The following is a 26728-nucleotide window of genomic DNA, read 5'->3' on the forward strand; positions in this document are numbered from 1 at the left end:
AGCAATGGTGATAGATCTTGGTCGTGTATACATTAATACGCAAATCTAGCCGCTCCTAATTACTCTGTTTTCTTCCCCGTCTTTCCCGCTGCAGCCTTTTCCTGCCTTCGCTTCCTCCAGGCCTTCAGTTCGTTCAATAGCCCCATGACCAGAGGAACGCCCACTGGCCCCAACAGGGGTAGGTACACAGCGATCTTGTGCTCGTCCGGGAAGTAAAGTTGGCCGACCATGCTCTTCTCGAAAAACGCCTTGTCGGCCGCGACCTGGGCGATCCGCGCGTGGGCAAGACCTGCGCTGGTGCCAAGCGCATCGCAAGCCTGTCTGAGATGCTTCAGTGTGGTAGACACACCTTCGGCGACGGAACGCGGGATGGCGATTCCAGGGAGAGCCCGTGACAGGCGGGCCAGGGAGCCCAGAGATGAGGATGCTCGCAAGACAAGGTCGGCGGACCGGATGCGGCGCAGACCAGCCAAGCGGAGGGGTAACGAGCCCGAGGTTTCTGGTGTACCGAGCAAGGAGAGCAGGTGCGCAGTGAAAGTTGCCATGGGAGTCCGGAGAGATTGAACCGGAACCTTGTTTGCGGTCTCCGCGGTGTGAGGGACCAGGTATACCGTGCCCCACTGTGGGATCAGCCAGGACCGGGCTGTCGCAGTCGCATCAGACCCGGCCTCGCTGGTCGGAAGAGATATGCTCTGGTTGCCGACAAAGACCACAAAGTTGATAGTTGGTGCGCCGCCAATGGATGGGGACAAAGGCCACTCGGCGGCATTTATAAACGAAGACAAGTCTTCCTTGCTTAGCACATCCGACTGTACGCCCGGCGCGGCGTAGAGCTGTACCTGCGTGTCGATGGTAAAGTTGTGTACGGGCGAGAGGACATCAAGAACCGGTCGCATGTACTGCTCAACAGCCACGTCGATATCCCAGCTGCTCGGAGATGCGCCGGCGGTAAAGAGGGAAAATGTAAGGTGGTACGTGGGCGCATACTTTAGTGACCGGGTTGAGCGCTTAGCCACCGCCGCAGCCACGGCCGGGCTCACTCCGCTAAGAGATGGTTTCGTGGAGCCCGAGGCTTCCGCTACTAGGGCCGAAATAACAGCTTGCTCCTCCGAGAAGACAGCATGGATGTCTTTGGCGATCCTGGAGGCCAGGCCGGGTGAGGGAAGTGTGTTTGCGGCGTAGGTGACTTGGAGGATGGGCTGTTCTGGCTGCAGCGCCGTAGTCGTGGTATCTCCAGGATTTAGTCGAACCGTAAGAGCAATACGTTCATCGTCGATTGCAGTTTCATTGGCGACCGTGAGGCGAAGTTGCCGATCAGTAGAATCTGGAGAGTCCGAGAGGTTGTCGAGGACCATCTGTGTCATTTGAATCAAAACGTCGGTTTCATCTTGTCGCATGGTGCCTTTCTCGATGGCAATCGTCAGCGGGAACGTCGGACGACAGGCCTGTGTAAATTTGTTAGCTACCATCTCCAAGCCTGACCTGAGCAGAGCAGCATATGAAAAAAGGTCACATACCCTCCCGTCTGCCCAGTCCATCATCTCATCCAGGGGCAGGCTCGCCCGGTACACAGAGGTTGTATGCCACCATATAGGCAAGCCAAGTGACAGTATCAATGCCCAAAATGACAAAATGACATAAGTGCGGCGCCTGGCGTCGGCGGGCTTCTCGGGAGGAGGCTCCTTGTTGGTTTTATCTGCTGGCAATTGCGCCGCTACCTCTGCGCTGCTTGTAACATGGGTTGGCGACTGCTGGTTCTGGTCATCGAGTTCCGGCTGGGTGGCGGCGGGCTTGCGACTTCTGACTGACATGGCGACATGCCCGGGCCGGGCTCGTGTCAAGTTGGAAGCGGCGGCAAGGATTCGGGGGTCAGTTAGGTCGGATCGGGGTGTGGCTGCAATGGGTACGTGACGGCAGGACAATCAGTTAGTTTGGACCCTTACAACGACGCGTAAGTGGACACCTGCGAGGACAGAAGCCTGCGAACCACCTTTGATCACGTGGTCTGACCCCACTGCTGCCCGCTACCCACCACAGCAGTGGCGTCGGCGAGCCCGTACTCGGCCGAATACCGAAGATTGCTAGCATTTAGAGACAGACGATTCTACAGTATAATAAAAACCGACCAAAAACCCAGGTATGAGGTAACTAGGTGGGCTCGGAAGTGGGCCGGATGAAAATGGAAGTGCAAAAGCTGCAAGCCTATTGAGCCGAATTCCCGGACACGTCGGGAGCAGCAAATTCACCTTTGTTATCTCGCAATCAATGCTGTGCAAGCGTGCATCAATCAACCTGACGAATGAATGCCACGGTCGCCTACGTTCCCATGTCTCAATCTACCGACGGTCAATGCGAGGCAAGGTGAATGTTACGTAGCAGAATGAAAAGCCCTGCGTCGCCTGAGCGGCATCTGTCAGCTAAGCTTTCTTGGCTGTGACTTGGCTGCGACTTGGCGATCAAGCTTACCATTTGCTCACCAGACGAACACACGACGAGCGCAAAAATAGAATAGCATCGTCAGCTTCAACATTCTCCTCTCCCGACCAACATTGTCCCCTCGTTCTGAATCCCGCAGAGATAACCAAATCAGCCAACTGATTAATCCAATGATAAATATGCCTCACCCACCATTTGCTGGTTCCGATCGACCTTCCTTCTTGGGCTATACCGTCAAGTGCTGACATTACGAATGGTCCCGGTGGACAAGCACCTTTAGGCAATCTGCACCCAGACGCGTAACAACCAACTTTACGGATGGCATGGTGTGATTCAGGAGATAGACATAACCCAGGTTAAACCCGGTTTCGTTCAGATATCGACCGAACAAGCCCCATTGCGTGACCGGCAAAACTGGGGTTGGATGGAGCTTTTTAAGCATGGGTGCCTACTTTCTACCACTGAATTTAGTGAATTTATCCCGACCAAGCGGAACAAGACCGCTTGAAGGTCGCTTTGGGTTATCATCTCCTGCTTCCTATCTCTTATTGCCCCCCGCCACTCCCTTGCTGAAAACAAGGGTGGAGTCAAATTCGCACTGGCCGAACGAATCAGACAATGGAATACATCACTCGCGTTCGGCCATTCGAGCGAGAGTCCCATCGGTGCGGTGTTTCCGGTCTCGAGTCGGCAATCGGAAATGTTCAGACGATTGCTGATAAAACCATGCGTGTGCCCCTGGGCTCGACCATGGGACGACACATGGTTTTCGTTTCTTGTCACATCTGAGGATCGCCGCCGCGGTGCTACTGGTTATCAACCTTGTTTACCTTTTGTGCCTCGATACAACCTGTCTTGGGTTTTCCAGGTGTTTGGTAACCAGCGTAAATATGGGTAAGTTTAAGCTGGCTCCAGTATCGTAACCATGCTTCCGCTAACAGATGCATCTACCTGCCTTCCAACGTGCAGCTACCGACGTGGAACAGGCCAACCTTGGCCATCTGCGTAGATCATCCAGCGGAGAAAAGGAGGAGCCCAAGCGCGGGCTTACACCACCCGGCGACCAACATGATGCCATCTACACAGGCACTCTCACCGACGCGCACTACGAGGGCAAGCCTACTGAAGAGGAGCTGGCAACTCTGCGGCGCGTTGCCGGAGGTGTGCCTCTAGTTGCCTACCTTTTGTGTTTGGTGGAGTTTTGCGAACGTGCTTCCTACTATGGTATGTGTTGAGCTCTACTGCCAGACCAGACAAGAATCGTCACTGACCTACGTTGTCGTGTATAGGATGTGTTCAGATTTACGGCAACTATGTCAACCGTCCTATGCCTACCGGCGGTGACGGCTGGGGAGCACCCCCACCTGACACCCAACAGACCGCCGGCGCTCTCGGCATGGGCCAAGCAGTTTCTACCTCGGTCACACAATCCGTCAGTCTCCTCGCCTATGGCTTGCCACTCATCACCGGTTGGCTTGCCGACACAAAGACGGGACGTTTCAACCAGATCTGGTGGGGTGTGTTTGTCATGGGTGTTGGACATGTTATCTTGGTCGCTTCGGGCGCCAAGGATCTGCTCGCCAACGGCAACGCCAAGATTCCATTCTTTATCGGCATCTACACAATCGCACTCGGCTCCGCCATGTTTAAACCCAACGTCTCACCTCTGCTCCTCGACCAAATGACCAGCCACGTTCCCAAAGTCAAGACGCTCAAGTCAGGAGAGAGGGTCATCGAGGACCCTGAGCACAGCGTCGAGCGTGTCATGCTCTGGTTTTATCTCATGATCAACGTCGGTGGCTTCATGGCTGTCGCCACCTCGTACTCGGAAAAGTATGTTGGCTGGTGGCTCTCTTTCTTGCTGCCTCTCATCCTGTACATGCCCCTGCCGCTAGTGTTGATGTACCTCAAGCCACGCTTGGTTATGCACCCGCCCGGCGGCTCTGACCTGCTCAACATTTTTCGCGTCCTGGGCTACTGCATGCGCGGCGGTGGCATCTTCCGCATCGGCCGCAAGGGCTGGTGGAACGCGGCCAAGCCTTCGGTGATTGCAGCAAACGGCGGCACCGAGACGCGCTGGAACGACCAGTTCATTGAGGACGTCAAGCGTACTTTCCAGGCCACAGGCATGTTCTGCTTCTTCCCGATTCAGTTCATCAACGACAATGGTCTTGGAAGCGCCCCCGGCCTGACCAGCACCATGATGGTAACCAACGGCGTGCCCAACGACCTGCTCTCCAACATGAACTCGCTCATCATCATCATCGGTGCGCCGATCCTCAACTATGGACTCTACCCACTTTTGCGGTCCGCCAAGATCCACTATGGGCCTGTGGCGCGCATTACTACAGGCTTCTTCATCAGCACCCTCGGCGGCATAGGCTACACGGTTCTGCAGTACTATGTCTACCAGATGAACCCATGCGGTTGGTTCGGTGGAAGCGACCCTCGCTGCGTGGTAAGACTGCTCTGTATACTGCTCTGAGATATCAAATATATACTAACACAACTTTGCGCAGGACAACGGTCTCGTCTCGGACATCTCGGTCTGGTGGCTTGCCCTTCCATACGCGCTGGGAGGCTTTTCTGAGCTCTTCATCAACGTCCCCGCCTACGGCATTGCATACAGTCGTGCACCCGTGAACATGAGGGGTCTTGTTTCGGCCATCAACCTGTTCAACACGGCCATTGCCTACATCATCAACCTGGCATGCTCGCCTATCGTGCAAGACCCTTACCTGGTTTGGGACTTTGGAGGGCCGGCAATTGCTGGCGGAATCGTCACTGTCGTCTTTGTAAGCCTTGGAATGCCTTACCGTCCCATGCGAGCACAATCGATTGCTAACACAAACCTTAATTCCAATAGTGGTTTCTGTTCCGCCACATTGACAAGGAAGAATACGTCCTCTCGACGCAGGCCGAAGAGCTCCACGAGCATCACGACAGCACGGGCACGGGCAAGTTCATCGAGCCCAATGAGCTCAACGCATCGACCAACCTTCCAGCCCCAATTGCCGACAACGAGCAGTATGGAATTTCACAAAAGCAGTAGTCGCTTGTTTGTGAGCACCCTCTAGGCACTTGTTTTTGTTACTGTGTATGGGATACCATGAGTTGTTGAGTTGGGTTGATCCGGTTATTATGCCTGGTGTATTCCGGATAGGGGCTCTTTTGGATTCAAGCTTATCGAGGAATCGACTTTTACCTAAATATAAATGTTCTAGTATTGCAAGTACTCTAATTTGGACGTTTGAACACATGATAGTTGGGAATATTCTATACTGGCATCCGCTTGACTACACAATTGCATGTTGCGTCTTCCCCAACTTGGGATGGAATTTTGTCATCAAATCTTCACTGCAACCTATCGGACAGGTGATGCGACCTCGAGTATCGTTTGGTTGTGAGAGAGAGCCCTGGATGCTTCTCGGCGGATTTGTCTTGGTCGCACTTCGTCTCAACTTTTGCCATCGTCGTCCGTAGCTTTGCTCTCGGCTTCACATGCAGAACCCGACCCTTGTGCGCTACTGCACCAAAGAAGCTGCTCGAAGCGAGGCATGAGCATTATGGATGTGTGCCCTTTCCCCCACACCTATGTACGAAGGAAGCGCTTTGTATATGGAAAGGGTACTGTGTAGAGTTCCGTGGCCAAGCCTCGATGCTACGGTATGTGTGATTGATGGCTTAGCATTTGCTGGGTTGTCCACTTCCCCGCATTGATTCGCATCCCCAGGTCTTGAGTATCGTGAGCTGGTTTGTTTCTTGCGCTCGGTAGGCCAAGCAAATATTCGGAACCAAATTTGGAAACAATAGGATAGGAAGAAGAGCGTATTCCGGATCCCTGGTGAGACCTGTCTTGCTGATTTATGCCCACTTCGTCCCCTAATTTGGGAGACTATTTATATGTAATTTGTAACACGAATACGCTACCTAGTTAAACTTTCAACGGCTTCTTCAATTGGTTAATGTAGACAATAGACAAACATCAAGTAGACGCCGCGCGCTGTACGGAGGCCAAGATCTCGCGTTGTTACCTTGTTTAAAAGGCACGTGGATTGAAGCCAATCACACGTTCAGGGAAAATACCACCAGATGGACATCCCCACTGACGTCGCGACAATCGAATCATGAAAGTGGAGAACAGATGAGCTCTGCGATTGGAAAACCAAATTGTTCAGTGCTTGCACTACCCGTCTGGGGACAAGCACCTTAAAACAATCCTTTGGGCAGAGCGCAGCTTAAAAAAAGCACACCATGGCATTAGACGCGTGTGAGAAATTCGAAAGAAACAACCCTTCCAGGCACAGACAGACAACGTACATGTTGATATATTTGGTGCAGCTGTCGTCTGGATTTTTTTTTCTCGATTTGCTGGCTGGGGTTGTCTGGTGTTGTAGCAGCCCATTCTCGGTAACAAACCCCGGACAAAAAGCCAAACAAGGCACAAGCGCGCGCGACAAACGTGCCGAGCTGCCTTCCTTGACGGGTACGCAATGCAAATGCAATTCCCCCCAAAAAAGAAGCCTCGATGCCGAGGCACGACGTCAATGTCCAAGGACCCTTGTCGACAACTGTACTCCGCAGTCTAGGTTGGTTTCCCATTTTTCCAGTCGGTCGCTTCGAGAAGCCGAGCGACACAGCAATTATGGCGCGACGTCTAGACGTAGTCTGGTTTTTTTTTTTTTTCTTCTTTGTTGCTCACCCTCGCAAACGCTCACTCCTCTGATGTCTCCTTCTGACAATCAGTTGTCGGCACTGCAACCGTTCTGTCGGACCGGTCCTCGGCTGATTTATTCTTAGTTGCTGCTACTGCCGCTGTCGCTGCTACAACTGCTAGTCATCTCGCACCTCAATCAGGTGGTTCGCTACATCTATGCACACCTGCAACTAGTCCATAAGTTACATGCATCTGCTAGCACCTACCAAATCTACACCGACACGAACAACAAACAATAGTAAACCATAATCTTCACCGTGCAACACCGCTCTCGCGAATCGACTGTCTGTCAGGATCAACCCGCCTCCAGCCGAGCTTTTGTTCACGACTCGACAGGTGAAAGCAGCTACCCACCCGGGTGCAACACCAGCGGCAACTTAGTGTTGGTGTCACTCGAGGCAAGCAGGCCCGATATTGGCTGCGGTCACCCTTATATTGGTCTCGACTTTTGTGAGACCAGAGCCTATTACGGGGCCTCGTTTGCTTCATCTACTCTTTTTTTTTTTTTTTTTTTTCTTTTTTACCTCGTCGTTGGTTGGAGGGGAGGAAATCCGGAGGAGGACTGGTTTCTTCTGGTCACGCATAATACACGCAAAGAAAAAAAAATGCCTGGTAAGTGTCCCCTAGGTTATACTCTCAATTGGTTATCACCATTCTGGATGCTCTGCAATAAACTGCCACGTAATAGAGAAACCCAACCGATGCTAACACGCGTCTCAAAAGTCCCATTGAGCATCGCGGCACCGGCTGCCGTTGCTGGTCTCGCCTATTTGAATGCAAAGGCACAGATATGGTATGACGGCAAGCTAGCTAGATCGGTTCTGCCATGCATCATCCGCATGGCCTTGGCCGAGTACACTGGCCGGACCAGCTTGTTTTATATGCTCGAGGAGCGTGCTCAGGACAAAAACTCGGCCGGCCGTGTTTTTCTCCGCTTCGGCGACCATGCCTATACGTATACCGAGGTCTATACCATCGCGCTGCGTTACGGCAACTGGATTCAGAGGACATATGGCGTAAAACCCAACGATGTTGTCGCTATGGACTTTATGAATTCGGACAAATTTGTTTTCATGCTTTTTGGCCTCTGGTCCATCGGCGCCAAGCCTGCCTTCATCAATTACAACCTGCGCGAGCGGGCTCTTCTTCACTGTGTCGCCGCCGCCAAAAGCAGGGTTTGCTTCATCGACCCGGCCGTGGCCGACGCTTTGACGGATTATTTGCGGGATGGCCTGCCGGAAACCAAGTTTGTCCTTTTTACACCCGAGATTGAGGCTGAAATCATGGCCACCCAGCCGATCCGGCCGCCCGATGATGTGCGCTATGAGACGCAGCAACATGCAATGGCCATCCTGATCTATACATCCGGCACGACGGGGCTGCCAAAGGCTGCCGTGGTATCGTGGGCAAAGATGATAGTCGCAGGCGGCTTCACTAGCAGATTGCTGAACCTCAAGACGACGGATGTGTACTACACGGTAAGCAGTGCCCGTCTCCTGTATCGCGAGGCCCAGTAACTAATGCCAGGATGACAGTGCATGCCACTATACCACTCCACAGCAACGCTCATGGGTCTGGGTGCGGTCCTGACGGCTGGCGCGACCCTTGCCCTGGGCGTCAAGTTCTCGACCAAGAACTTTTGGAACGACGTGCGCCACTATGACGCAACCATAATACAATATGTGGGCGAGACGTGTCGCTACCTGCTTTCGGCTCCCACCATAACAGACCCCGCCACTGGCGAGAATTTAGACAAGAAGCACCGCGTGCACACGGCGCATGGAAACGGGCTGCGGCCGGACGTATGGAACAAGTTCAAGGAGCGATTCGGAGTAGGCACCATTGTTGAGTTTTACGGCGCCACCGAGGGCAGCTTTGCCACATATAATGTGTCGACCAATGACTTTTCAGCGGGGGCCATCGGGCGCAATGGCTGGTTGTACAGCTTGATTCTGAGCTACTCGATTGCGTTTGTCGAGGTCGACTACAACACGGATCTGCCGAAGCGGGACCCCAAGACGGGCTTCTGCAAGCGGACCAAGAGTGGCGAGCCAGGCGAGTTCATATTCAAGCTGCCATCTGACGACCACAGTAGCCGGTTCCAAGGCTACTATGGCAACAAGGAGGCGACCGAGGCCAAGATCATGCGCAACGTTTTCAAGAAGGGCGACGCATGGCTGCGGACGGGCGACGTGATCCGCGCGGACAACGAAGGGCGACTCTTCTTCCACGACCGCATCGGAGACACGTTCCGATGGAAGGGAGAGAACGTCAGCACACAAGAGGTCAGTTTGGTGCTCGGGCGACACGACTCTGTCAAGGAGGCCAACGTCTACGGCGTCGCGGTGCCGAACCACGACGGCCGGGCCGGCTGTGCTGCCCTCACGCTGTCCGACAATCTGAGGGCTGGAGAGAAGCTGGGCGAGGAGCTGCTAAAGGGCTTGGCTACTCACTCGTCAGCGTCGCTTCCCAAGTTTGCGGTGCCGCAGTTCCTAAGAGTGGTGCGCGGCGAGATGCAGTCAACGGGTACCAACAAACAACAGAAGCACGACCTGAGGGTGCAGGGTGTAGAGCCGGGCAAGGTAGGCGAAGATGAGGTCTACTGGTTGCGGGGAGGTACATATGTACCATTTGGAACAGAGGACTGGGATGGGTTGAAGAAGGGTCTTGTGAAATTGTGATTCAAGGTGATGGTGGGACGGGATTTGCTTAGATACCTTATATAGAGGGGGGGGGGTCTTTTGTCCTTGTTGGTCGTTGTTGTTCAAGCCTGCCTGCCTGTACTTGGGTTTGTGTTTTCACTGTATTTGTTTGTCTCTTGCCACGCAAAGTGCCTGCTGGGCTCGCGGTTGGAATCGTTTAGTTCGATGTCTATATTCAGAATCTACTCCCATCTATATCTGCCAGAGACTCCCTGTGCTACGACTATGATATCCAGCCTCAAGCAACCTCGTCTCTCACTGCACCGGCTTGCCTGTTGCAAAGCCGTGGCACAAATGATCAAATTCGAATCTGGCCAATGACGTCGCGCCCGCATCGCGCAATTGGTGCGCCAGTCCCGTTCGGGGTGCTACCAATGCGGGGCACGGTCGGCTTCCCCCAGTTTTTACAGCGTGCCTCATTGTTGCTCCGCACGGCGATGGAGGGGCTCGCTGGCGATGGTGGGGGAGCGAAACACGGCGTTTGTCGCATGTGGCAAGTCAAGCCTCTAATTGTCGCCGACTTCCACAGCTTGCTTTGTCTTGGCTGCGTGTCTGATGGCTGTCGGGGACCATTTATGGCTGTATTAGTAAAGCTATTTGGTTGTCAATTCGCCTACTAACCCCTTTTAGGTGGCAGATGCATGGAGACTTGCTAGATAGTTCTACGCGGGAGGCACCGGGATGGAACGACAAGAATGCGGCATATCTGAAAGGCGTGCTTGAATGGAGTCAATGGCTGGGCAGCTAACGTCAGGTTGCCGCAACAAAGGGGGTTCCCGGGAGCTTATATAAACCTAAACTGGGCCCAGATCCCCTTCTTTGGCCCAGTCTCCTCTTCTCATTCTCATCTTCTGCAGCCAGCATACTTTTGCTCATTTCTACCAAAACCCTTTTCTGCTTCAGACAAACAGATCTTATAGATTCATACAGACAAAATGGCCGAAGAGCAGCGTCCCGCCCCGTGAGTTGCCATCTTGCCCTTCTGGACCTTGCTATGTGTTCGCCTAGCTAACAAGCCATGCCAACAGCCTCCGCCTGGGTTCTGAGGCCCCCAACTTCAAGGCCGAGACCACCAAGGGCCCCATCGACTTCCACGAGTTCATCGGGAACAACTGGGTCATCCTCTTCTCACACCCTGAGGACTTTACCCCCGTTTGCACGACCGAGCTGGGAGAGTTTGCCCGCCTCGAGCCCGAGTTCACCAAGCGCGGCGTCAAGCTGATTGGTCTGTCGGCCAACACTGTTGGCAGCCACGATGGCTGGATCAAGGACATCAACGACGTTACGGGCAGCCACGTCTCCTTCCCCATCATCGCCGACAAGGAGCGCAAGGTCGCCTACCTGTACGACATGCTCGACTACCAGGACACCACCAATGTCGACGACAAGGGGATTGCCTTTACCATCCGCTCCGTTTTCGTCATCGACCCCGCAAAGAAGATCAGGACCATTCTGTCGTACCCGGCCTCGACCGGAAGGAACAGCGCCGAGGTGCTGCGCATTATCGACAGCCTGCAGACCGGCGACAAGCACAAAGTCACCACCCCCATCAACTGGGTTCCGGGTGACGATGTCATTGTCCACCCGTCCATCAAGGACGAGCAGGCAAAGGATTTGTTCCCCAACTTTAGGGCCGTCAAGCCTTACCTGCGCTTCACGCCGCTGCCCAAGGAGTAGGCAGTTGTTTGAGGGTTTTTCACGGGTGTTCAATGCTCATAGGCGATAAAATAGAATGATTAATCTCACGAAACTTTTACCAAACATCTCTCCTAGTTGACATTGCTGCTAGGTTGCGTGTGTATTATTTCGTATGGCGGAATAAGCCTGCAATTCCAACTGTAGTCATACTCTATCTAGACTGGCACAACCGGAGTTCTGATAGAAGCTTCGAGGTCGAATGCTGTCTTGTAACCCAGTTCTCGGTACCTTGGCTACCCCGCGCAAGTCCGACATCCGCTCATCTGCGACGGGCCTAGGAAAACTCAGGTTAATGTCGCGATGCCGATAGCCGCTGGTCCAACGCATGATGTGAGCGTCTCGTACGAGAACAGATGGTTTTCCTCCAATATTTAAACATTGTTTGCCGTTACTCCCATATCAAACTTGGTTTCGATTGAAGGTGAGGGGTGAGGGGTGTTGTTATCCAGCCCAGAAACCCAAACCAGAATGAAATCAATACCCGGTGAGCATTATAGCACCACAGGAGACCATAGTCGGTTCGGTAGTCAACGAGGTGGCGCCCGAGCAAACCATAGCAACAGGCCGGGCCAGAGACTCGGCCCGCCGCCTCGGAGCTGCAACGGAACATGTCTGTACCCCCGTGGATATCTGGCGCCCGTCGAGCTGCTAATCAATGCACAAACAAGCATGATTGATGATCAATACCTGACTAAAAAGGCTAGAACATAGTTGAATCATCTAAAAGTCCCGAGATTGCATCCAGCTCGGGGCATATGCAAGCCAGAGGGGTGGAAGGAGTAGCTACAATGTATAATGCTGGCTGGACATGTAACACTTGCAATCGCTCGCAAGCAAATAGCGGCGACCATCCCCGCCGTGACATTCGGCAATCCCTGCCCGCCACGTTTTAGTGACATCAAGATACCAACTCAATTCCAGTCCTCTGCCATTTTTCCGGTCTGAAAGTAGACCAAAAGGACCTGGGCCGTAGGATCCAATCCTAACCACATTTGTTAACTACAAGGTACAAAGAAGCTTGGTATGCTCCATCTAGTCTAATGGCTTTTTCTCTCTTTTTGTTTTGATTGCCGCACCCTATTGACGGCCAAGATAGGTAGGGCAGGCGAGCGCGTCCCAACACAGACATCGGACGATTTGTTTCGTCATTGCTGTCAAGAAAGGGATAGGAACCTTGGCGTTTGTCTCCATTTGGGGGTTCTTCATCTTGTTCAGCTCCAGCCCGCAGATTACCGTGACTCGTTTTGTCGAGCTAGCGGCAGCCGTTAATCTTCATTTCCCTCATTCTGGAAGGAAATAATCTCCGTAGCACTTCCGTATTTTTGACACATCCCTACATCTGATCACCCACGCCAAATTGTGACAAAGTCAACTTTATGCTGGCCGCAGAATCAAGACACTTTTAGAATCTTGGGAAGTCAGTGATAGTTGCCAGAGACGAAAAAAAAAAAAAAAGGGAGAGAAGAGGAAGATTAATTGACCTGTGTGATCTGCCAAGACCGGCGGCGTCTCGCATAGGTGAGGATTCGGCACCAAAAAATTCTACGACGAGTCAGCGACAAGGTGACGAGGGCTTTAGCGGGATTTTCTTTCCTTGACGCCAAGCGGGTACAGGTTTTCAAAGGCAGGCAAGTCCGCTAGCCTGGTTGCATCTGCCGCCAAGGGATCACGGTCCGTTTTCTTCGACTTTCATGCAATCAACCCTAGTCCAAGGTACCTTACCTTATGGCTAAGCACTTATCGTTGCCGTCCGTCTGCCAAAGGGATCCCGACACCAGATTTGATCTATCCAGCGTAAGACGCTCCGTTCCGTTCGCTGTAATTGACCATCTGACGTCGCGCACGAAAACAGGCACAGGCGAGGCTGACGGAGTCGAATTTGACACGCAGCACCAGACATTACTCACAACAACGCAGCTGCACGTCTCCTCGGCCTTCCTAGCCTGCGCTAGCGACCAGAAATCCTTTGGCGCCGTCGCCGCCACGTCCGCCACTGTTGACTGCTTCCTGGAGACAAACCGCATCCATCAATTAAACATTGGGCGCTACCGTTTCTGACACCAGCAAGCACAGCCCGCTTATCGGTACCTCTAGTACAGTACAGCACAGTACCGTACGGTACTTCTGCTCGGCTCAATCAAAATCAAGCCTTGATCACCAGCGCAGAAATTTGCAAGTCTCGTCCAGCACGGTAAGCAAGCAGTCTACGCGCTAACCCTGGCCGTCTCTCCCCCACCGTTTGCTTGCAGGCGTCTCGTCACTCCAGTTCCCACCAACCCGGTGATCGCTTTGTTTCTGCTCGGCGGCTGCAACCACGGGCGAGTCAATCGATCGCACGACGCCGAATTCTCTTTGATCTTGCTTTCCCACATCAGGGACTAGACTCACAACCAAACAGACACGAGAGAACGCCACGCTACCCACGTCCGCACCGCGTCACATTCAGCATCAGGACACGGCGCGAAGACAGCCAGCGCCATAGGGCAGACTCATTCACTCCCACACGTTTCCCAAGATAAGCGTCCGTGCGGCATCCGTACGCGTCGTCGTCCACTTTTCGCCCTGTCCCGGCCCTGCCCACCGCCCCTTTGACCATAAACCGCCAGGCAGGCCCCGGACAGGCCAGGTCTCTGGAAATTAGGCGTTGCAACCCAGGCCCAGATTATCGCCATTTCCCATTCGCCTTTGTCGAACGTGCAAAAAAGGTATGTGTTTCTTGCTCCGCATGAGTGCGTTGCTGCCACTGGCCAAGTCGAACCCGTCCCCATCGAAGTATCGAACTTTTCCGTCGCTCAATCTTCTCTGCTAGGCGCCCCTCTGTGGAGATGGCGTATTGAAAGATCATCATCTGCCCCTTGCCCTGCCCTGCCCCTGGACCGGACCCGAACCACATGGCTCCCTCCCCTCCTACAGTATGCCTGTCCATCCATCCCGCTCCGCGCATTCGGGTCACCATGACATGACATGAAATGGCTAGCTGCCTATGCTTTTTAGATTTTGTTCTCGTTCTGCATCCTTCCCGTTTCCCGTCGTTCGCCTCATGCCCCAGGTGAAGGAACCCCTGCGCCGTAGCTTGCTCTAGCGTCCTTTACCCGACCTCCACATATCCACAGTCTGTGTGCCTTACTGCTGACCAGGGGTGGGCACACTATACTTTTTTTTTTTTTTTTAAATTTCTTTCGCTTTGTCCTCTGCTCCTCGCATCAGTCCCACCGCCTCACCCCTTCTCCGGCAGTGCCGTCCCTATTCGACACCACCACAGGCCCTCAGCTCCCGCCGCCTCTCGCGAGCGAGACGAGGGACTGAACCACACCACTGACCGCAATGAGCAACGCAGGCTCTCGTCACAGCGGGCTCGGCACCGACGTCTCCCGCTTCTCCGACTCTGAGAACGAAGAACAGTCGCCCGGCGCCTCGCTCAAGTCGCCCTCGGACAACATCTTCTCGGGCGTCTACCGCGGGATCAAGAAGAGCAGAGACGACATTGCGAAGCTCGCCCGTCAGCCCTCCCAGCTTGGACTGAAATCCTTTTCCTCCTTCCGATCCGCCCCCGCGAACCAACATGCTCGCAACTTGAGCCTGCAAAATAGCCTCGAGAAACCCTTGCCGCCAGAGCCCCCGCCCGGATCGACCCACTCATCCCAACCCGGCTCTCCCTCGACCCCGACTCCCACTTCGCAGGCTCAAGCTGGCAGCATCGACGGCCTTGTGCAGCAGTCCCGACCGAAATTCGAGAGAACAAATACCATGGACTCGATGAACTCCATGACATCAGTCTCGTCTGTCGAAATGCCTCAGATGAGGGCAACCCAGAGGAAACAACCCGGCGACCTGAGCCTGAGCAGTAGTTTTGCCAGCTTGGCAAGCCAGTCCACACAGGAAGACCCTCGGGAAAGGGAGACCACAACACCGAGAAGTGCAGGCCCCCAGTCCGCAGGGCCATCGCCGCAGGTGGCCCAGGCCAGAACTCCCGTCATCGGCCCCGCCGTGGGAACTCCCTCGTCTTCCGCGCCGCACCTCTCGGGATTGATGTGCAACGTACACAGGACGACGGGGCGAGAGCCGCACCCGTTGGTGGGAGCAACAACAACCGTGCTAGGCGACAAGCTGTACGTTTTTGGAGGCAGGATACTTTCGCGGAGCCGCCCGGCGCCCCTGACGGCGGATCTCTACGAGCTAGACTTGATTAGGCGACATTGGACGAAGCTCGAGACCACCGGAGATGTTCCACGCCCGCGATACTTTCACTCCATGTGTGCGCTGGGCGACGCGAAGCTCGTCTGCTATGGGGGTATGTCGCCCATGCAGACCTCGTCTAGCCCGTCCGCCCAAGATGGATCGCCCGAGGTCACAGTAATGTCGGACGTCCACATTTACGATGTTGCCACCAAAAAGTGGACGTTCATTCCCACCCCAGACGCCCCCCAAGGTCGATACGCACACTGTGCATGCATCCTGCCGTCTTCGGCTGCTTTCTCGTCACATCGGGCATCCTTGTCTGCATTACAACACAACCCATCGACCGGTGCAAATGAGGGGAGGATCGGCATCAACATCGATGGCACCGGCGGCGCCGAGATGATCATCGTCGGAGGTCAGGACGGGAACAACCACTACATTGAGCAAATAAGTGTATTCAACCTGAGGAGTCTAAAGTGGACTTCCACGCAGCCTCTCGGGAAGCAATGCGGTGCGTACAGAAGTGTCGTCGCGCCCCTGCCGGTGTCGGTCACGTCCAAGATTGGACAGACCAACTCGGGCGCAATGAAGCAAAGGCAGGACGGGGGCATCAGCCAAGAGGCTCGCGAGCCAGGCTCTTCGATGCTCATCTATTCCAATTACAACTTTCTCGATGTCAAACTCGAGCTCCAGATCCGGGCCAGCGACGGCAGCTTGACCGAGAGGTCCATGTCTGGGGCATACACGCCTCCTGGACTTCGTTTCCCTAACGGCGGCATCATTGACACGCACTTTGTCGTCAGTGGCACGTATCTGACCTCGTCAAAACAAGAATATGCACTGTGGGCGCTCGACCTCAAGAATCTGACCTGGTCCAGAATCGACGCCGGCGGCAGCGTCTTTAGCCAGGGCAGCTGGAACAGAGGAGTCTTGTGGAACAGGAGAAACACGTTTGTAATCCTGGGCAACCGCAAGAGAAGTTTAGTGGACGACTACAACCACCGGCGCCTCAACTTCTCCAACGTGTGCATGGTCGAGCTGGAGGCATTTGGCTTCTACGACAACCCCCGGAGAACGTCGCCCATGTCGGGATTCGTCTCGGCAAGCAGTCCCTATACAAGTCCTGGACTGAGCCTAGCCCGCAAGGCAGGCTGCACCGCAGGAGGTCGCTTCCACTCGCGAGCATCGGAAGAGTTGGGCGAAAAGGCTCTCGTACTACGGGAGCTTGCCGACATGGACATCCTGTGCATCGGCGGCGAGCGCATCCCCGTCAACAGCCGTATTGTGGCGCGAAGGTGGGGCCCGTACTTTGTACAACTCCTACGCGAGGGAACAGCAACACAGGACGGGGGCGACATCGCAACCCTGCGCACCGCCGGGCACGGTATGCGATCGAATTCCGTCAGCACCATGATACAACCCAACAGCCGCAACACGATGGAGAGTACCATGTCCATGACCAACTCCATGGCTTCAGGTTCAAGCAACGCCAGCATGAAGCCACCAAGCACGGCTGCGACAAGCGTTTCTGGCAGCATGATGAGCCCTCATGGTGTCGCCATTGATCCCACAACAGTAAACACGGCGCCGACGCCACGGACGCTGCCGCCCAGCTCTCGTCCGAGATGCATGTACCTCCCGCACACTTACCTGACCATCCAGGCCCTGCTACACTACTTGTACACCAGCAGTCTCGCGCCGCCAAGCTCGCCCTTGTGCACGCCACAAATCCTGTGCAGCCTGCTGCAGATCGCTCGACCTTACCGGATCGATGGGCTCCTGGAGGCTGTCATCGAGAGGTTGCACACGCTTCTTGACAGCAGAAACGCTGCCGCTGTGTTCAACGCCACTGCCATGGCAGCCGGTGGTGGGCGTGGCATCGATGGATCGCTGAACCCCAACTTCTTCGTGCCGATAGGCGGGCTGGAGACGCTCAGCCCAACTACAGACTCGTCGGGCGAGATGGGCGGCAAGAATTCGTCTGACCTGCAACAAATGAGTCGCCTCAACGCGGCGACGCCCACGGCGGGCAACAGGCCCGAGAGTGCCGAGATGTCGGCGACGGCCAGCGTCTCGGGCGGCAGCGAATGGAGCTCGGAGATGGGTGAAGACAGCGACCGCGGCGGCAGCGGGACGGCCAGAGAGGTCTGGAACGGCGAGCTCAGCAGCGTCATTGGGCTACAGAAGCGCGGGCTCAGAGGTTTGATGGAAGGCAGGCGCATGAGGGACAGGGCGGGAACGACAAACACCGTTGCTGCCGGTGGGATGATGGAGCGAGAAAGGACCGGGAGCGTCGCCAACATTGGTGCCGGTCGAAACGGTGCCGGGCTGGGTCTGGGGATTGCCAGCGGTAACTAGTAGCCGGGTGGGCCGTTGAGAGCTGGCCGTCGGGTCGACTCTGATTTCCTTGCATGATTTGATGAGCATTTCACGGTCGACAAAGCACATTTTGCATATTCTCTGTTTATGTTATCTTATTCCCAGTCGGGTTCACGTATATTTATTATCTTTGTGGCCGTTGCTTGTCGACTTGCTGCATTTAGGATATTCATCGCCGTCCGACCGAGTTTGGTTCATGCTTTGCCGCCGTCTCCCATGCTGCCATTTGACCGGCTAGCGGACCGATCACAACTTTGCTCATCAACCTCCGTGACTGTACCATGGTTCAAATGCCGGCGATTCTGTACGAATTTATTTATCTTGCCATTAGAGGCAGCCTATTGGGCAGTTTAAAGTGCGTGGGTCGCTGGGACTCTGGGACTGACATTAGCCGCTGGTGGGTAAAGGGCCGTCACGCTCCGACAGCAGCGTTATGGCCATTTTGGAATGAAACGGAAGTGAGCCAATCAACATGCTGGTCATTTGCTTGGGGATATATAAGTTGTAGTTGATGTCTCTTCTGGTCGTGATCAGCTTCACGTCTTGTCTCGCAACAGCCCCCGTCTACTTTACAAAAACCTGCCACTATGCAGCTCACATTGGCGATCCTCGCGCTGGTTGCAGCAGTGACCGCTGCACCTTCGCCCGCTCCACACTGTATGTCCTGCATGTCCTCGAATTCGTGGATGTCCAGCTGACGAGCACATCGGTACAAAATAGACACGTTCCCCAAGCTCAGCGGCAGCGCAGACTGGCAATACATACGCAAGACGGCCAACTTCCAGTCCAACGGGCCCGTGACCGATGTGAACAGCGACGCGATCCGGTGCTACGAGGCCGGATCCGCAGGCGGCACCAAGACCATGAACGTGCAGGCGGGAGGGCAGATCTCGTTTGGCGCCGCACCAAACATCTTCCACATCGGGCCCTTGAGCGGCTACATGGCCAAGGTCCCCGCGGGGCAGACGGCCGATCGGTGGGACGGCAAGGGCGCCGTGTGGTTCAAGGTGTACCAGGAGATGCCGAGCGGAACGCAGGGCGGGTTGCAGTTTGCCAGCAACAGTGAGTCTTCTCGGCTCCTTCTCGCTTCCCTGAACTAGTTGCCATTTGCTCGCATTAACACAAACTACAGACAAGGGAACGGTCAGCTTCACCATCCCACAGTGCATTGCCAGCGGCGAGTACCTGTTCCGGATCGAGCACGTGGCGCTGCACGGCGCCGGGCAGATGAACGGTGCCCAGTTCTACATCAGCTGCGCGCAGATCAACGTCCAGGGCGGTTCGGGCTCCAAGACGCCCAGTGGGCTGGTCAGCTTCCCCGGAGCATACAAGGCCACTGACCCTGGGCTGCTGATCAACATTTACAACACCAGCCGGTACACCCCTGCCGGACCGGCAGTGTTTACCTGCTAGTGAGTCCAGGTTAAGCTGTACGGTGGGCGACTTGACGAGTTGAAGGAGTAGGGGTAGTAGTAGTAGTAGTAGTAGTAGTAGTAGTAAATATTAAGTCTATGGGGTTTTGTACTGCCTTTCGTTTGTCCCGGCGAACCCTCCCAAGTCTAGCTTATCCGTCAATCCGAATCCAGTCCAGATCGTGCAAAAGCTGATGTGGACGGAAACGCCACATCATCACTGCCTGATGATCAAGCTCGTGGTGACGCCAGAAATGACAAAGTCCTTGGGGCCCACGTAGCTCTGGGTACCGGTCTGGTCCCTGGAAAAGTCGCCAGTCGAAAAGGCGCGGGCCGCGTGCACCTTTTGCACACCCCTCTCCCAGCTGGACGTCCAGGTGAAGGAGAGAAAGGCGGGATGGCCGGAGCCCTCGGCGGTGAAGGAAAAGACGGCGTTGGGGTCCGAGCAGCTCTCGTTGGGCACGGACGGGATGGTGCTGGAGGCCTGGGTGGTGGCGGTACAGACCAGAGGAGGAGAGGAGGCGCTCGAGCGGACCTCGAAGGTGAGGCTTTGGGTTTAATGGTAGACGTTAGTTGAGGTTTTGCAGATGAATGGCCAGAGGAGTATGCGCTGGTCCTTACAAGCAGGTGGTGCCACGAGGCTGGCACTGGAGGTTGGTGACCTTGACCGAGACCGACTCGGGAGCCTGGCGCGGGCTGATGGCGGCGGCCGAGGCGGTGCTGAGAAGCGTGGCGAGTGGGGTGAGGAACTTCATCTTGCTAGACGGTAGTGGAAGTTGCGAGGCTGAGATGGGTTATCTGGCGATGTCTTTTTGGGATCGAACATGCCCTCAATAGAGACGAAGCGCGAGAATTTATACATGGTTGACGCCGACATGTTCGAACCCAAGCATGACGATGTTGATGTCGATATTACGATATAGCATGTCAGCAGCAATGTTGCATCGCCAATCGAGCTCCTTGCCTCATGTCTCGTGTTGAACCGGTCTACCGGTGCTCGTAATGACGTGCCGAGCGACACAATGCTGCCTAGATGCTCCTTTGTTGGGTATTGAAAGGGAAACGGCCGCTCCGGGGTTCCACCTAGGTGCATTCACACGAGGCGTTACTTGCCACGCTGGACGCGGTAGAGCGGGAAGCGGCCTTGACAAATGCTTAGAGGCCCATTTTCATCAGCAGATTGCTTATTCAGCTTTGATCGTGTTGAACCATTTTGGTACGAGCCGGGCTGTTTGATTGGTCAGGCGGAGGACGATGACGGCGTTTCCTAATTGGGAGAAGTCGGGTTTGTCCTAGGTAGGCAAGTAGAAGGTAGGTGAACCCGGCGCTTTCGTTTGTTTGTCACCCCGCTCTTAATTCTCGCGCGCTTGCCCCTCTCTTCCGTCCTCCGCGCCGTTTTCTTCGGGGTCAAGTCCACTCGACTCGACTGTTCGTTGTGGCGGTGGCTTGAAAGATGGATGAGCCGGAATCAGGTGTCCTGACAGTTTCCTCCCACCTCGGATCAACCCCGACTACCTGACGAGTCTGATAGTATCAGTACTAGCATTGATACAGCAACGTTGTGTCAACGTCTTGGCTCTTCTTTCTCGTGGGTTAACCGTCGCCTCTGCACACAAAGGACCATTTTTTTTTTTACCGTTGCTGACGATTGCGTGTCTGTTAGGTTTTGTTCTCCCCTTTTCTGTTTTCACTAGTAAGATCTTCTCAGGCAAGCTGTAGCCTACACCATCTTTACAATGCTTGACAGGCTGACCTACGGCAACTGGTGACTGTCTTTCGCGACCCCATGCGGTCTTTTCGGCGCTTGCACAAGAAACCTTCTCTCTCGGGACACGAGGTTGCAATCGTCACGCAGGGATTCATTGCACCCAAGGGGGGCTACAACCAAGTAAACTCCAAGCCCCATCGTGCACGTAGGCTGACGAGCCAGGTGTTGCAGTAGATAGATCTTGGCATCACATGACCAGATGAGCTTAGTCAGCGCTGTGCACACCATAAAAGCGCTGCCACGCTCGTTAGCCTAAATAGCGCACCTTACCTGAATACATGGCTCTCCTACCACTCATGCAGGCTGCACGTATACGTTCGTGTGCGTCAATTATAAACCCGGTACAACTATAAACTATAAAATCTCTACTTTACGCAAATTGCAATTATATATTAACACGAATAACGCCTATTTTATCTATTTTTCTCTTTCCTTACCGCACATTATATTTACGACCGAAAAACTCCAAAAATCGCCAGCAACGTTTAATTTACGCGCCCAATAACCTAAATAGTTTAAAATTTACCGCCAAAATGCAAAAATATTACGTATTTGGAAATTGGTTAATCCAAACCAATAAACCGACGAAAAACTCCCAATATTTGAAAAATTTACCGAAAACGTTATAAAATCGTTTAAACGTTCCCGATTCGACGATTATTATATAAATTTACGAATTTGGGATTTAAACCCGTTTAAAATTAAATGTAAAATAAACCAAATCGCTAAATCGTTTGCAAATACAAATAAACCTGTTTTTAAAGGTTTAAAAAAGTTTATTATATTTAACAATTTTACGTTTTCCGAAATAAAGCGCGCGGTAAATAAAATACGCGAAACGTAGGAATTATAAAAAAATTATATAAACAAATAATTCCGAAAAATTAATATTTTCCTGCAATGGGTTACAAAAAATATAAATTTAACGTATTTTAATACGGCGTTTTTTACCGTTTAACGCAACGGTTAAAACATTTTTAAAGGGATAATTAAAACGTTTTAGGAGAAATTCGTATTTTTTTTAACGCACGTTAAAAAGCAGGTAATTAAAAATTATAAATTAACCCTGGTTTTAGCGCGTACAATAAATAATAAAGCGAATTGGTTTAAAATTTACGATTTAACCTACGAAAAAACCCGGAATTATAAAATAACCGATTTTAAAAGGGATTTAACGATTAAAAACTTTATAAAAATAGGAAAACGTTTCCAATTTTTTTGGGTTATAAGCGTTCGGAACGAATTAAATAAACCGGATTATACGATTACCTTTAAATATATTTTTAAATAATTTAGGAGCGTTTTTTACGACGATATTACCGACCCTTTAATAAAGGGTGGCCGCAATTTCGCTAAATTTTATGCGATATTTGGCGGATCCGTTAAAAAATAAAACAGAGGTTTAAACCACGCTCCTAATAGGGGTGAAAATAAAGGAAATATACGGAATAAATATCTTTGTGGTTACAATTACTTTTGGTTACCAGATTTATGCGAAAAATTGGTATACGCGGTAATAAAAAGGAATTTTAAAATCCGTATACGTGGCCCCTATTTAACCGAAAATCGCAAAAAAATTTGCGCCGAATTTAAAAAGGACCGTTGGTCCTTTATCCGCGAATTACTAATTTAAAAAGGTATAATTACCGAATTAGGATTTACCACGAACGGAAGGACGAAAAAAACACCGCAGTTTAAAAGATAGGGGGGGCCGCCCATTATTTCGGCGGCCTGTTTAACCATTTTTACCGAACCCGACGACTTTATATACTTTTAAATACGTTACGATAAAGGAATTAGCGCGTTTACGTTTATAAACACCTCCCACAGCCTATATTATAATAATATTTTATTTGATAATTGCTGTTTTATATATTTGGTAAACGTTAAAAAACGCCTGGACCCGGGTTTTATCCGTAAACCTATAAATACGGATCCGCAATTCGTTATATACGGTATTTAATAATTCAAAATTACCGCGTTTGGTACGCGCATTATATAAAACGTGTTAAACGGAGGACGGACGTTAAAATTCGTTAACGTAACGTACGTGCCCAATTTTTACGTTAATATCGTGTTAAAAACGCGTTTAAAAAATAAAAACGTGTGGTATAACGGCTGGGATTACATTTTACGCCTGGGGAATATAAAAAATAATTTGGTATTATACGGTTTATAACGACGTAATAACGTAATTTTTTTATAATATAAACCTGTTTATTACCTGCGCGTTGCCCCTGCCGTACAAATATTTTTTGCAGGTATTATTTCCTTAACGGTTATAAACGGTTAGATAAAATTTATTAAAATTTTACAAGGGAATTCCACGGGAGTATACGACGAAAAAAAAAATAATTCGTTAATTTAATATTGGAAAACCGGCCACTTGGGTCCGGAAACGCTTAAAACGTTGGTCCACCGGGTTAAAAATGTAAAAATTAAAAAACTAAAAATATTGGAATGCGAAGCGTGCGTTTAAACATATGGTAAAACAATGGTATCGAGGCGCCTAAGGGGCGAATTATATAAATTTTACCATATAATACACCTAAATCTTTTCCATTTTAAAAAATCAGGTACTGGTATACGGTATTTGCTATTATTAAAAAACGAATATTCGGGGCGTTTAACGATTATTCCGTTCACCGGAAAAACGAAGGCAGAATTTGTATTAATAATATTCGGTTTCGAACAGTGGGTAACGCGCTAATATGGCCTACAAATTGCGAAATTTTTCCACAATAACGAACTTATTTTAATAACGCATACGGGATATACTTTTTACCAAAAACATTGCAAAAAATTTGGGATTAAAATAAAAACGCCTCCTTTTAATATATATAAACCGAACGGTTAAATAAAACGTTCGGGATAGGAGGTAATTGTACGCGCGTTTAAAATACGTTTAATAGCCAATTTACCTACCTCAATTTGGTTAAAAATAATTATAACCGCAGGTTATTTTATCAATATAAATTTATTAATAAACCGGAAAGGTTTTAACCCAAACGAAATCCTATTGGTATAGTTTAAGGGGTTTTTTAAATAATATACATTTGCATTATTTATTATATTAAATAAAAATTTGCGCCCAAATTGGTTTGGTACGTACGTATACGGGTGTAAAACCTACGTGTTAAACCCGGTAAAAGCGAAATTAAAAAATAGGGTAATATTTAAAACGAACCTTAAAGCGCACGTGGGATATTTGGTTAAATACAAATCTTTTAAAATATACCATATTTGGGTGCCCTTTTTCGATAGGGTTATCACTTTACGCAACGTCCGATTTAACGAAATACGTTTTTATTAAAAACCAGAGGAGGAAAGGATAAAAACCGGTAAATTTAGTAACGAATACAAATTTTTAATAAACCGGATTTACGAACTAATATTGGAATTTTTGGGGGACGGAATAATCGAACAATTGGATTTATTATAAAATAAACCATTGTTCGCACCTAATCCAAACGTTCCTATTTTTAATTAGGGGTTAAATAACGTACCAATATTATAAAAACGGAGCGCGGAAACATTTACGGAGCACCGTAATATACATTTCCGCGAACAAATTGCAAAAAACGATATTTTTAAAAATTTGGGCGGACCGATCCCAGGTAAAACGGTTAATTAACCGGAACCGTTTGGGATATAAATGGTTGACGAACCAATAAAATATACGTTGGTAATACCAGCGTATTTAAAAATTTTAAAAAATAATGCAATAACGCCCAAAACGGGAAAAAATTACGTATTCGGTATATATATACTAAATAATAACGGATTTCCACCGCGTGCGCCCACGGATTTTATAAAGGAACCGGGTGCGCCGAAATTAGTAAAAAATACCCGAACGGTGGGATTAATCGTTATTAATAACAAATTGGCGCGGGAATATTTTATATTTAACCGTTTTTTCGTCGGGGGTAATATACCGGAACCGCAGTCCGAATTACCGAACCCGACAAATATTACCGTTATATCCGCATAACCCTTAAATATTACGCCCGCGCCGGTACCTTAAACCAACGTTTAAACGCGTACAATAAAATTTAAACGTTTTTCGAAAACGCCCCGACCCATTATAAAAGTTTTGGAAATAAATATAAAGGGATAACGCTAACGCGGTAAAAGAAATATAACCCGTGGAGGGCGCGGGGGTAATAGCAATAATACGAGCTTTGCAAACGCGATTATCCTAAGGGGGAAAAACGTGGTATACGGAAATAATAATATTTATTTAAAATAAATATATACCGAAAACCGGATATTTGTTCCAGGTTTTTAATTATAGTTAACGTTTTTATTAACGTTCCTACCTAATTAATAAAACACGTTGGAAGGCGGTAATTACAATTATAAAATATTGCACGAAATTATCGCGGCGGTAATATAATAAAAAAAACCGGATAAAAAGGTTAAACCGCATAAAAACGACCTTATACCTGCGCCTAAAGCTTGGAAAAAGCTTATAACGCACCCGGATAAAAAGCAGTTTTTTAAACAGCGAAAACGGAATGGATAAATTTCGAAAAAAAAAAATATGGGAAATAACCCCTCGGTCGAATTGCACCACAAAACCCGTACCGCTTATATGGGTATTTACGTATAAATTCGACAAAAACGGTTACCTCGAGCGTTATAAGGTACGGTTCGTGGTAAAAGGTGATTAATAAACGCCTAACACGTTTAAAAACACCTACGCGGCGATATTGGTAATACGCAATTTTAGGTTAACATTAGCCCTAATGGCGTATTTCGACCTCGAAACGATCCAAATCGATATAAGCAACGCTTTTTTCAACGTAACGTTTAATATAAATAAACTAATATTTTGCACCGCATTAAAAAGGTTTAAGAAAAAAAATACTGTATTTAAATTACGAAAAGCGCTTTACGGCATAAGGGAATTACCCAGATTTTGGTACGAAAAACTCCTAAAAACGTTACAAAATTTGGGATTTAAACCAATTAATAATAAATTATATATATATATATTTATATAAAACAGGGTTATCGTAATTTTTTTCGTAAACGATATAATTGTATTATATACCGAAAAACACGCTAAAAACGGTAAAACGGTTATCGACGGCCTGAAAGCTAAATACGAATTACGGGAGGGGCAGTTTTCCTGGTTTTTTGGGATGCGCGTATTGCGAAATAAAAAACGACGCACAGCGATTTTATTATACGATTTATATATCGAAAAAATCGCCATACGTTTTAAATTTATAAAAAATTTAAAATACCCGCCAACGCCATTACTAGAAAATCCTATAATAAAATACGAAAGGACCGCAATTCCAAACGAGGTTAAAATTTACCAGGAAATGGTAGGGTTTATTTTATATACCGCAATTATGCTTAAACCGGACGTTACGCACGCAGTATTAATATTTTTTAAATTCCTTACCAATTTTAATTTTTTTTACAA

At 50.5% G+C, this 26728-nt stretch overlaps 7 protein-coding genes across 7 annotated transcripts; 5 read left to right on the forward strand and 2 right to left on the reverse strand.

Annotated features, from left to right (window-relative positions):
• Positions 1-59: 59 nt before the first annotated feature.
• Positions 60-1811, reverse strand: PpBr36_02164 (uncharacterized protein; the record flags this gene model as incomplete). Its single annotated transcript, XM_029889346.1, has 2 exons — positions 60-1445; positions 1518-1811. The coding sequence occupies 2 exons, from the start codon at positions 1809-1811 to the stop codon at positions 60-62; spliced, it is 1680 nt and encodes a 559-aa protein (XP_029751064.1).
• Positions 1812-3326: 1515 nt separating this feature from the next.
• PpBr36_02165 (uncharacterized protein) lies at positions 3327-5488 on the forward strand (the record flags this gene model as incomplete). Its single annotated transcript, XM_029889347.1, has 5 exons — positions 3327-3330; positions 3406-3660; positions 3726-4894; positions 4956-5231; positions 5303-5488. 5 exons carry the CDS (start codon positions 3327-3329, stop codon positions 5486-5488), a joined length of 1890 nt encoding a protein of 629 aa, XP_029751063.1.
• A 2270-nt stretch (positions 5489-7758) lies between these two features.
• PpBr36_02166 (uncharacterized protein) lies at positions 7759-9834 on the forward strand (the record flags this gene model as incomplete). The annotated part of the gene is made up of 3 exons (XM_029889348.1): positions 7759-7765; positions 7877-8631; positions 8689-9834. The coding sequence occupies 3 exons, from the start codon at positions 7759-7761 to the stop codon at positions 9832-9834; spliced, it is 1908 nt and encodes a 635-aa protein (XP_029751062.1).
• A 956-nt stretch (positions 9835-10790) lies between these two features.
• Positions 10791-11532, forward strand: PpBr36_02167 (uncharacterized protein; the record flags this gene model as incomplete). Its single annotated transcript, XM_029889349.1, has 2 exons — positions 10791-10816; positions 10884-11532. The coding sequence occupies 2 exons, from the start codon at positions 10791-10793 to the stop codon at positions 11530-11532; spliced, it is 675 nt and encodes a 224-aa protein (XP_029751061.1).
• Positions 11533-13244: 1712 nt separating this feature from the next.
• Positions 13245-13611, forward strand: PpBr36_02168 (uncharacterized protein; the record flags this gene model as incomplete). Its single annotated transcript, XM_029889350.1, has 2 exons — positions 13245-13266; positions 13406-13611. 2 exons carry the CDS (start codon positions 13245-13247, stop codon positions 13609-13611), a joined length of 228 nt encoding a protein of 75 aa, XP_029751070.1.
• Positions 13612-14877: 1266 nt separating this feature from the next.
• Positions 14878-19524, forward strand: PpBr36_02169 (uncharacterized protein; the record flags this gene model as incomplete). The annotated part of the gene is made up of 3 exons (XM_029889351.1): positions 14878-18082; positions 18832-19173; positions 19244-19524. 3 exons carry the CDS (start codon positions 14878-14880, stop codon positions 19522-19524), a joined length of 3828 nt encoding a protein of 1275 aa, XP_029751069.1.
• Positions 19525-19740: 216 nt separating this feature from the next.
• On the reverse strand, positions 19741-20278 carry PpBr36_02170 (uncharacterized protein; the record flags this gene model as incomplete). Its single annotated transcript, XM_029889352.1, has 2 exons — positions 19741-20071; positions 20145-20278. The coding sequence occupies 2 exons, from the start codon at positions 20276-20278 to the stop codon at positions 19741-19743; spliced, it is 465 nt and encodes a 154-aa protein (XP_029752110.1).
• Positions 20279-26728: the final 6450 nt, after the last annotated feature.

Source organism: Pyricularia pennisetigena, chromosome 2, assembly GCF_004337985.1.
Source record: "Pyricularia pennisetigena strain Br36 chromosome 2, whole genome shotgun sequence".
Lineage (NCBI taxonomy): Eukaryota > Fungi > Ascomycota > Sordariomycetes > Magnaporthales > Pyriculariaceae > Pyricularia > Pyricularia pennisetigena.